Consider the following 12,347-nt stretch of genomic DNA (forward strand, 5'->3'; position numbering starts at 1 on the left):
AACAGTTCGTAACAGGCTCCTAGAGGCAGGACTCAAGTTATATAAAGCTAGAAAAAAGCCTTTCATCAATGAGAAGCAAAGGAGAGCCAGGCTGAAGTTTGTCAAAGACCATAAGGATTGGACCACAAAGGACTGGAGTAAGGTAATCTTCTCTGATGAGTCTAATTTTTAGCGTCTTGCACCCACTGTGGAATTTGGTGGAGGATCGGTGATAATCTGGGGATGCTTCAGCAAGGCTGGAATTGGGCAGGTTAAACGGAATCTGTCACCTACTTTTTCGCATATAAACTGTGGCCACCGCTATCAGGGGCTTATCTACACCATTCTATAATGCTGTAGATAAGCCCCTGATGTAACCTGAAAGATAAGAAAAACAAGTTAATTATGCTCACCTGGGGGTGGTCTGGTCCGATGGGCGTTGTGATCCGGGTTCGGTGCCTCCCATCTTCATACGATGACGTCCTCTTCCTTGCTTCCTGTCTCGGCTCCTACACAGGCGTACTTTATCTGCGCAAAGTACTGCAGGGCGCAGGCGCTGGGCCTCTCTGACCTTTCCCGACACCTGCGCACTGCAGTACTTTGCTCTGCCCTCAACAGGGCAGATAAAGTACGCCTGCGTAGGAGCCGCAACCGGAAGCAAGGAAGAGGACGTCATTGCATGAAGATGGGAGGCACTGGACCCGGACCCGCGACGCCCATCGGACCGGACCGCCCCCCCAGGTGAATATAACTTGTTTTTCTTATCTTTCAGGTTACATCGGGGGCTTATCTACAGCACTACAGAATGCTGTAGATAAGCCCTTGATGACGGTGGCCACAGCTTATATACGAAAAAGTAGGTGACAGATTCCCTTTAATCTTTGCGAAGGACGTATGAATCAAGCCATATACAAGGTTATCCTGGAAAAACAGTTCATTCCTTCTGCTGTTCCCCAACTCTGAGGACGGTTTTTTTCCCGCAGGACAATGCGCCATGCCACACAGCTAGGTAAATCAAGGTGTAGATGAAGGACCACCACATCAAATCCCTGTCATGGGCAGCCCAATCTCCAGACTTGAACCCCACTGAAAACCTCTGGAATCTAATCAAGAGGCAGATGGATAGTCACAAGCCATCAAACAAAGAAGAAGTGATTAAATTTTTGTACCAGGAGCGGCATAAAGGTCATCCAAAAGCAATGTGAAAGACTGGTGGAAAGCATGCCAAGATGCATGAAAGCTGTGATTAAAAATCATGGATATTCCACAAAATATTGATTTCTGAACTCTTCCGGAGTTAATACATTAGCCTTGTTGTTTCTAAATGATTAAGAACTTGTTTTTTTGCATTATTTGAGGTCTGCCCGCAATGCATTTTTTTGTTAATTTGCCTATTTCTCATTTTCAGAAAATAAATACAAAATTTATTGCTTGGAAATTCGGAGACATGTTGTCAGTAGTTTATAGAATAAAAGAACAATTTACATTTTACTCAAAAACATACCTATAAAGAGAAACCTCAGACAAACTGAACATTTTGCAGTGGTCTCTTAATTTTTGCCAGAGCTGTATGGTTTAAATTGTTGTAAGGTCAAATGTGACAAGAATACTTCTACACTGTATCCAATATAATCCATGGAATTAGAACAAAACAGGGATTTGCTCCATCAAACTTTAGAGAAGAAGAAAAATAAACTTAATGTGCAATACAAGGCCTGACCAATCAATTTTATAGGGTAATGAATGTGAGCAGAGCTGCAGAGGTGAGGATTGCATCAGCGATTGTTGGGGGAAGTAGGATATGATCACAATTTATAACATACTGCTGTGATATGTCAATTTTTTTTTCAGGCATTACTCTTTTAGCAATATTTCAATAGCTCACATAAATCAGTGTTAAGCATACATACCCTGACTTCTCTGGGGGCAAACTCCCTGACGTTAAAACTCGTTCAAATAATACTCTAGTGTTGTTGTCCTCTGTAAGTGCAAATTAAAAGATAAATTAAATTCCAGGTATTTATATAAATTAATTCTATAATATGACAATGGACATGTCCTCACACAGGGTAGGAGCTGACTGCCTTTGTGCTTATTCATGTATAGTAGTGAATAATAAAAAAAAAAAATTTAAGGGTGTACTTTTTGTGGTATTTCAGCCCTCTGGTTACAAAACACAGGCTAAGACTGGGATCAGACAAACGTACTGAAACTTGGGCAGTCATGTCCGCAAATTGCAATGTGGCTGGCTCAGTGTGCAAGAAACCATGTAAGAAGAACCTGCTCTTTACATGCACCAGTCAGGTCCATAAATCAGATCAAATCGTTTATACTGCAATTGTTTTTCCATGCAGATCGTTGGTCTGGGGCTCATTAGATATGGGTCCATGTCACACACGGACAGCACACATAATATGCTCATCTGAGTGAGCAGTAAAGATGAAGAGAAAAGGTCGGAGCACAGCCACACCGTGAATCACATCGGCATTTCGCCATTATCTCATTTTTTCTACATAAAAGTTTTCCATATCGTATGTTATCTAGAGAACTTACCATTGAGGTGAGATAAATAATCAATATAAGCAAGAACATATTCTGGAAAGTCTCCATACTTTTTCAAACCCAATTCAAAAATTTTGAAGGCAACTGATGTGTCCTAGAAGGAAACAGAAGTTAAAAATGAGAGAATGTATTGGTGGCCTGGTAAAGAAATTTGCCTCTTGGAAGTGTATACACTGTATATATTTACACACACACACACACACATATATGCATACAGTGTAACTTTTTTATGTATATCATAGTAAGGGTTAAATCTAGTGATGAGCGAATATAATCGTTGCTCGAGTTTTCCAGAGCATGCTCGGGTGGTCTCCGAGTATTTGTTAGTGCTCAGAGATTTAGTTTTTGTTGACTGCAGCTGCATGATTTACTTGCTAGACAGCCTGAGTACATGTGGGGGTTGCCTGGTTGCTAGGGAAACCCCACATGTATTCAAGCTGTCAAGCAGCTGTAAATCATGCAGCTACCTGGACAAAAACTAAGTCTCGGAGCACTAACAAATACTCAAAGACCACCCGAGAGTGCTCTGGAAAAACCGAACGAGTATACTCGCTCATCACTAGTTAAATCCGTTCCAGAGATCCATAGATTCAATACATATACAACGTAAACAGTCCAAAGCTAATCATCCTGTAATCTCAATCATGGAGGTTCATCACACAGAACAAATGATCAGCCATGTGGAAACCCAACATGGCAATCCTTCTTCCTCCCAAATCTGTTATTGGAGAAGAGTGGGAAACCCTTGCACAGATTAGATGGACTTTTGTGCCCTTGGATATTGGCGAATTTGTCCTCCATTCATAAAATGATCTGTTCAATCCTCACCTTACTACAATAATACTCCATTAAGGCTGCTGTGACGTATACATGGTGACGAGTTCGAACATCTTCTCTGGCTTTTTTAAAAATCATTCTTCCAGCTTTTATGCCTTCTGCCCTTCTAGCAAACTTCATGTATTGGATATAAACCTGGAGGATTAATAGACCACAATCAGACGGTATTTTTTACTATAGACTCCATGTTGGAGAAGGCAATTTTTTTCCTCTAGCAAGATGGCACCGCGGGCGCCTGCGCAGTATGCGCCATTTTTAACCTCTTAGTGACGGAGCCAATTTGCAGCTTAATGATCAGGCCAATTTTTACAATTCTGACCACTGTCACTTTATGAGGTTATAACTCTGGAACACTTTAACGGATCCTGCTGATTCTGAGAATGTTTTCTCGTGACATATTGGACTTCATGTGAGCAGTAAAATTTCTTGGATATTACTTGTGTTTATTTATGAAAATAATGGAAATATGGTGAAAATTTTTAAAATTTTGCAATTTTCAAACTTTGAATTTTTATGCCCTTAAATCAGAAAGATATGTCACACAAAATAGTTATTACACTGTGTGCAGAATTATTAGGCAAGTTGTATTTTAGAGGATTATTTTTATTATTGATCAACAACTATGTTCTCAATCAACCCAAAAGACTCATAAATATCAAAGCTTAATATTTTTGGAAGTTGGAGTGGGGTTTTTCAGATTTGGCTATCTTAGGAGGATATCTGTTTGTGCAGGTAACTATTGCTGTGCAGAATTATTAGGCAACTTAATAAAAAACAAATATATTCCCATCTCACTTGTTTATTTTCACCAGGTAAACCAATATAACTGCACAAAATTTAGAAGTAAACATTTCTGATATGCAAAAACAAAACAACAAAAAAAATTAGTGACCAATATAGCCCCCTTTCTTTATGATGACACTCCGCAGCCTTCCATCCATAGATTCTGTCAGTTGCTTGATCTGTTTACAATCAACATTGTGTGCAGCAGCCACCACAACCTCCCAGACACTGTTCCGAGAGGTGGACTGTTTTCCCTCCCTATAGATCTCACATTTTATGAGGGACCACAGGTTCTCTGTGGGGTTCAGATCAGGTGAACAAGGGGGCCATGTCATTATTTTTTCTTCTTTGAGACCTTTACTGGCCAGCCACACTGTGGAGTAGTTGGAGGCATGTGATGGAGCAATGTCCTGCATGAAAATCATGTTTTTCTTGGACGATACCGACTTCTTCCAGTACCACTGCTTGAAGTCTGGGAGTTGAGCATCACTCCATCCTCAACCCGAAAAGGTCCCACCAGTTCATCTTTGATGATACCAGCCCATACCAGTACCCCACCTCTACCTTGCTGGCGTCTGAGTAGGAGTGGAGCTCTCTGCCCTTTACTGATCCAGACTCTGGCCCATCCATCTGGCCCATCAAGAGTCACTCATTTCATCAGTCCATAAAACCTTTGAAAAGTCAGTCTTAAGATATTTCTTGGCCCAGTCTTGACGTTTTATCTTATGTATGGCATCTTGGCAGCTTCACGCTTGATTTTCCTCCATTCATGGGCAGTTATTTTGCGCCTTTTTTGCCCAACATGATTCTTGCAACCCTGTTGGCTATTTGCCATGAAACACTTGATTGTTCGGTGATCACGCTTCAAAAGTTTGGCCATTTCAGGACAGCTGCATCCCTCTACAAGACATCTCACAATTTTGGACTTTTCAGAGCCCGTCAAATCTCTCTTATGACCCATTTTGCCAAAAGGAAAGGAAGTTGCCTAATAATTAAGTACACCTTATATAGGGTTTTGATGTCATTAGACAACACGCCTCTTCGTTTCAGAGATGCACATCACCTGATTTACTTAATTGGTAGTTGGCTCTCAAGCCTGAACAGCTTGGAGTAGGACAACATGTATAAAAAGTATCATGTGATCAAAATACAACTTGCCTAATAATTCTGCACACAGTGTAAATAACATTTCCCACATGTCTACTTTACATTAGCACAATTTTGGAAACAAATTTTTTTTGTTAGGAAATTATAAGGGTTAAAAGTTGACCAGCGAATTCATTTTTTCAACAAAATTTACAAAACCATTTTTTAGGGGCCACCTCACATTTTAAAGTCACTTTGAGGGGTGTACATGACAGAAAATACCCAAAAGTGACACCATTCTATAAACCGCACCCCTCAAGGTGCTTAAAACCACATTCAAAAAGTTTATTAACCCTTTACGTGCTTCACAGGAACTGAAGCAATGTGGAAGGAAAAAAGTAAAATTTAACTTTTTTTTTTACAAATATTTTACTTCAGAACCAATTTTTTTTTCACAAGTGTAAAAAGAGAAAATGAACCACAAAATTTGTTGTGCAATTTCTTCTGAATAAGCCGATACCCCATATGTGGGAGTAAATCACTGTTTGGACACATGGCAGAGCTTGGAAGGGAAGGAGCGCCGTTTGACTTTTTCAATGCAGGATTGGCTGGAATTGAGATCGGATGCTATGTCGCATTTGCAGAGCCCCTGATGTGGCTAAACAATGGAAACCCCCACAAGTGACACCATTTTGGAAACTAGACCCCTTAAGGAACTTATCTAGATGTGTGGTGAGCACGTTGAACCCCCAAGTGCTTCACAGAAGTTTATAACGTAGAGCTGTGAAAATAAAAAAATATTTTTTTTCCTCAAAAAATGATTTTTTTTAGCCCCCAATTTTTTATTTTCCCAAGGGTAACAGGAGAAATTGGACCCCAAAAGTTGTTGTCCAGATTGTCCTGAGTACATCGATACCCCATATGTGGGAGGGATACTACTGTTTGGGCACACGTCAGGACTCGGAAGGGAAATAGTGACGTTTTGGAATGCAGACTTTGATGGAATGTTCTGCGGGCGTCCTGTTACGTTTGCAGAGCCCTTGATGTGCCTAAACAGTAGAAACCCCCCCCACAAGTGACCCCATTTTGGAAACTAGTTTCCCCCAAAGAGCTTATCTGGATGTGTTGTGAGCACTTTGAACGCCCAAGTGCTTCACAAAAGTTTAATATGCCATTTGCCTCTTCAGAGAAAAAGAGGATTTAAACTCTATAGCGCCACCTGTTGGAATTAGCGATCCTACAAGTCACAATCAACCTATTAGGATCGCTACTTCCAACAGGTGGCGTTATAGAGTTTAAGTCCTTTTTTTCTCTGAAGAGGCAATTTGCATATTAAATTTCCCAGAGGAGCATTGCACGGCGAATAAGCCTCCTTACCTTGACAAGCCAGAGCTGGTATGTCACTCTCCATAAGGAGAAATGTTACCCCATAGACCCCAGTCACAGAAGTTTATAATGCAGAGCCGTGAAAATAAAAAAAATCATTTTTTTTCCACAAAAATTATTTTAGCCATTTTTTCCCCCAAGGGTAACAGGAGAAATTGGACCCCAAAAGTTGTTGTCCAATTTGTCCTGAGTACGCTGATGCCACATATCTAGGAGAAAACTACTGTTTGGGCACACGTCGGGGCTTGTAAGGGAAGTAGTCACGTTTTGGAATGCAGACTTTGATGGAATGGTCTGCGGGAGTCATGTTGCGTTTGCAGAGCCCTTGCTGTGCCTAAATAGTAGAAACCCCCCACAAGTGACCCCATTTTGGAAACTAGACCCCCCAAAGGAGCTTATCTTGATGTGTGGTGAGCACTTTGAACGTCCAAGTGCTCAACAGAAGTTTATGCATCATAGAAAAGTTAGTTGGCGCACCACAATGATATCAAATAAATAAATATATATTGGGGGTGCAAAACAGTGGCTAATACACAGAGCAGATAATAAACAAGAAAAGAAAAGCCACTATAATGTATGCACACCACCAAAAGTTATAATAAGTCACACAAGCTTTATTGGTAACATATAAAAACAATTAAAACAATACACACAAAACTCCCTCCATATACGTGTGCCCAACACTGCCCAATACACAATACTTCCATATAGTAGTGGAAAACATGCATTAAATATGGCAGATAATCAAATAGTATACACACAAATAATTACTGGCAAAGCCGCCCTGTCCTGATCAGCAAAATATATATCTATCAATAGCAAAACCCTGTCAGGCTGCAGCTTACCCACAGCAAATAGTCCTCCTGGTATATAATGAGTAGGGCACATGCAAATACGGCCAAATAATTACCCCGGCAGCTAGAAGGTGATCCAAACAGAAGGCTCACAAAATATAGAGACAATATAGCAAGGACTGGGCAGCCAGCAAGTGAAGGGCAACGGAGGGAGAGCCCTACGCGTATCGCTGTTCAAGACAGCTTCGTCTCTATATTTTGTGAGCCTTCTGTCTTGATCACCTTCTAGCTGCCGCAGCATGTTCCCCTCTTTTGCTCAGGACGGGTGACAGCCATGTTCCTTTTTCCTATTTGGGGTAATTATTTGGCCGTATTTGCATGTGCCCTACTCATTATATACCAGGAGGACTATTTGCTGTGGGTAAGCTGCAGCCTGACAGGGTTTTGCTATTGACAGATATATCTTTTGCTGGTCAGGACAGGGCGGCTTTGCCAGTAATTATTTATATGTGTATACTATTTGATTATCTGCCATATTTGATGCATGTTTTCCACTACTTAATGGAAGTATTGTGTATTGGGCAGTGTTGGGCACACGTATATAGAGGGAGTTTTGTGTGTATGGTTTTAATTGTTTTTATATGTTACCAATAAAGCTTGTGTGACTTATTATAACTTTTGGTGGTGTGCATACATTATAGTGGCTTTTCTTTTCTTGTTTATTATCTCACAGAAGTTTATAACGCAGAGCTGTGAAAATAAAAAAAATTGTTTTATTTCCACAAAAATGATTTGTTAGCCCCTAAGTTTTTATTTTCCCAAGGGTAACAGGAGAAATTGGACCCCAAAAGTTGTTTTCCAATTTGTCCTGAGTACGCTGATGCCCCATATGTGGGGGGGAACCACTGTTTGGGGGAACGGCAGAGCTCAGAAGGGAGGGAGCATCATTTGACTTTCTGAACGCAAAATTGGCTGGAATTAATGGTGGAGCCATGTCGCGTTCGGAGACCCCCTGATGTACCTAAACAGTGAAACCCCCCCAATTCTAACTCCAACCCTAACACACCCCTAAACCTAATCCCAACCCTAACCATAATTCTAATCAAAACCCTAACCCCAACACACCCCTAACCCTAATCCCAACCATAACCCTAACCACAAATCTAACCCTAATCCCAACCATAACCCAAATCCCAACCCTAATTCCAACACACCCCGAACCCTAATCCCAACCCTAACTATAACCCTAATTTCAAACCTAACCCTAATCCCAACCCTAATCACAACCCTAACCCTAACTTTAGCTCAACTGTAACCCTAATTGGAAAATGGAAAAAAATACATTTTCTTTATTTTATTATTTTTCCCTAACTAAGGGAGTGATATAGGGGGGCGGGGGGGGGGGGGGTTTATTTACTATTTTTTTAAATTTTGATCACAGGGTCTATCACAGTGACGAAAATGAACCAACAGGAAAAATCTTCCTATTGTTGCCGCGTGCCGGCCGGCAGATCTTAGCTGGTGCACTGCTCATGTGCCCGCCATTTTCTTCCCAGAAAAAGATGGAGGCACCCATGGGGGGAACCAGGAGGACCGAGGAGCACTGGGAGGTACCGGGTGGATAGGGGACCCTATTTCTCTCTCCTCTGATGTGCGATAACATCAGAGGAGAGAGAAATTAAATGGCACATCGGACTTTTTTTTTTTCAGTCGCTGTTATATGGTTAATAATGGCGATCGCAAAATCGTGGTCGGTAAAAACCGACCGAATCATGGTTGCTGGGGTCTCAGCTACCCCCGGCAGCCCGAGACCCCAGAGGAAATCCAATCCTGGGGGCGCTATACACTTTTTCCACAGCGCCGTTAATGGCGCTGTGGTTTAAGTGCCCTTAACTACCGCTGTTAATAGGAGTATCGGTGGTTTTTAAGGGGTTAAACTGTTTTTTTTTTCTAGAAAAATATTTAGAATTGAGAGTCCTCAGTGGTTGATACCTTTTAATGGCTAACTGAAAAGATAGCAACAAATTGCAAGCTTTCGAGACTACTCAGGTCTCTTCATCAGGCAAAGACTAAAATAAATTCTGAAGAATCACATATTTACGCACAACATAGCACAGAAAAAAAAGAAAAAAAAAACATGGATAAGACAGGTGACATGAAGCAGAATTACCATCAGTGATAAACAGTTATGTCCATAAATATTGGACCAGTTCATGGACCAGGGAGCTCTTTACAATGATGCTTCTTAGATTTGGGGGCTGCCTAAAACACAGTAGCGGGGGGTCTGGAAAAATGGATTGTAATCGGGCATCTTTTTGTAGTAAAGGTTGTAATTTCTGTGCAGCTCCCATTAGCACCTCCAGATTTGGATTGTAGGTAACTACTAGAGGTACCCGGTTATTTTCTTCTTTAGCTTTGTAATGTAGCAGGTGTTCCTTGATATTCTGGTGGCTCTTGTAATCTGGTTTTCAATTGTTCTTGGTTGGTAGCCCTGATTCAAAAAGGTCTTTCTGAGGCGACCAAGGTGTTCATCCCTATCCATTGGGTTGGAACATATACGATTGTATCTGATGGCTTGGCTGTAGACAATGGAGTTTTTTTATGTGTTTTGAATGGAAACTGTCCCATTTAAGGTATGTTGGACGGTTGATTGGCTTCTGATACAGGGATGTCTCTATTTTATTGTTCTGCAGCTTAATGATGGTGTTCAAAAAGTTAATTTCAGTGCAGTAGTAGTTGAGTGTCAAGTTGATGGTAAGATGAAATTGATTAAACTGTTCATGGAACGTCTTTAGCTGTGGCTCAGACTCCGTCCAGATGATTAAAATATCATCAATGTAGAAGTACGCCAGAGGCCTGATGGGACATGAAAAGATTTGCATACTGTGGAGCCATTTTACTTCCCATTGCTGTGCCAGTCTACTGTAGATAGATCTTCTTGTCAAATTCAAAGTAATTGTGGGTGAGGATGAATTTTATACGTTTCACCACAGAATTTCCATCAGTCCCTGTGTTTTCCAGGAAGAATTTGCAGGCATTTAATCCATCCTGGTGTGGCATATTGGAGTACAAAGATTCCACATCCATGGTGGCCAGGATGGTTCCTTCTGGTAGAGGACCTATTGCTGATAGTTTATTCAATAGGTCAGTTGTGTCCTGAATGAAGCTGGGTGTATCCTTTACCAGGGGTTTAAGAATACCCTCTACCCATCCAGATACCTGCTCAGTAAGGGTGCCCACACATGAGATAATTGGTCTTCCTGGATTTCCAGATTTGTGGATTTTGGGAAGCATGTAGAATGTCCCTGTTCTTGGACTTTCTAGTATCAGGTCATTGGCTCTTATGGATTCGTCGGGCAGACAAGATACCAATTTGTTTAGTTCCTTGTAATAGTCCTGTGTAGGATCCGACTCCAATTTTTGGTAGTAGTGTATGTCCATAAGTTGTCTGTTTGCTTCCCTCATATAGTCTGATGTGTTCATCATGACTATTGCACCACCCTTGTCAGCAGGTTTGATGATGATTTTTTTGTTGGTTTTCAGATACTGTATGGCCTTTCTCTCCTGGGCACTGATGTTGATGCTTGTCTCCTGTTAGTATCTATGATGGTGGATTTTATCAAATGTCTGAAGGAGTCTATATAGTTATCCAAATGAGGGTTGCGTCCAGGTGGAGGTGTCCAGTCTGACCTCTTCTTTGTTGTTAGCAGTGGCGTAACTACCGCGGTCGCAGCGGTCGCCACTGTGACGGGGTCCGGCAGGTCAGGGGCCCGCGCCTGGCAGGTCAGAGGCACCGGCTGACACCATTGTTGCAGTGCAGGAGATCCCTCCCGCACGGCAACAGTCCGAGGCGTATCTAGGGGGAGGGGGCAGCCGGGGTATGAGAGAGTTAGGAACTTGGAAGCAGCTCCAATCAGCACTGTAAGACTGTGACAGCGTCTCCTGCTCTGAGCCCCAGGACTGAAGGGGAGAGCGGGGGAGGTGCGGGACATGACAGCGGTGTGCAAGCAGGAGAAGCTGAGGAGTTGCAGGTTAATATCAGCCTCCCCTTTACCAGAGAGGAGTGTGAGATGTGTGTATGAACTGGTGTGTTTGTGTGTGATATCTATAGTGTGTGTGTTATATATGTTGTGTGTGTGTGTGTGTGTGTGTGATATCTGTAGTGCGTGTGTTATAGATGTAGTGTGTGTGTGACATCTGTAGTGTGTGTGTGTGTGTGTGTGTGAGTGATATCTGTAGTGTGTGTATGTGTGTGTGATATCTGTAGTGTGTGTGTGTGTGATATCTGTAGTGTCTGTGTGTGAGACATCTGTAGTGTGTGTGTGTGTGTGTGTGTGTGTGTGTGTGTGATATCTGTAGTGTGTGTGTGTGTGTGTGTGTGACATCTGTAGTGTGTGTGTGATATCTGTAGTGTGTGTGAGGCAAGGGCGTAACTAACACAGTCTGACAAGTCAGGGGCCCGACAGGTCAGAGGCACCCGACTACCCCCGTCGCAGCCGCCACAGTGAACTATACCGGCGTTTATGATGCCGGTACAGTTCAAAGCAATGATGGAGGAGAGAGCGTCAGCTGATGCTCCCTCTCCCATCATTCCCCTCTGCCTCTGACACTGCGGGTGCGTGATGACATCACTTCATCACGCACCCGCTGTGTGCGGGGCCCAGGCAGTGCAGCATCTGCACAGGTGATGGTGGCCGCCATATTGGCAAAGCCTGTGGCGGCTGCTGGGACCAGGAACAGGCGGTTCTGGAGCTAGTGGGGGGCACGTTGACCAAGCCGCCCAGGAGGGGGATGCCGCAGCGGCTCATCCATATGGAGGAATATGAGGTGTGTCTGCTGCATGTGTGTCGTCGTCTCGGCCCCCAGCGTCCCTGGCCCCCTGGGACACCAGCCCCGTTTCCTCCCTGCTGTCCCATGCCC

At 42.6% G+C, this 12,347-nt stretch overlaps 1 protein-coding gene across 2 annotated transcripts in view; it reads right to left on the minus strand.

The window, feature by feature from the left end:
* CSTF3 (cleavage stimulation factor subunit 3) overlaps window positions 1-12,347 on the minus strand; it is a 224,709-nt gene that overhangs the window by 16,096 nt on the left and 196,266 nt on the right. For both annotated transcript variants that reach the window (XM_069739444.1, XM_069739445.1), the window contains 3 exons: window positions 3,370-3,513; window positions 2,533-2,635; window positions 1,890-1,959 (listed from right to left, as the gene is read on the minus strand). In XM_069739444.1, coding sequence (XP_069595545.1) covers window positions 1,890-1,959; window positions 2,533-2,635; window positions 3,370-3,513 — 317 coding nt within the window. The remainder of the gene's footprint in view (window positions 1-1,889; window positions 1,960-2,532; window positions 2,636-3,369; window positions 3,514-12,347) is intronic.

This window comes from Ranitomeya imitator, chromosome 9, assembly GCF_032444005.1.
Source record: "Ranitomeya imitator isolate aRanImi1 chromosome 9, aRanImi1.pri, whole genome shotgun sequence".
NCBI classification, from domain to species: domain Eukaryota; kingdom Metazoa; phylum Chordata; class Amphibia; order Anura; family Dendrobatidae; genus Ranitomeya; species Ranitomeya imitator.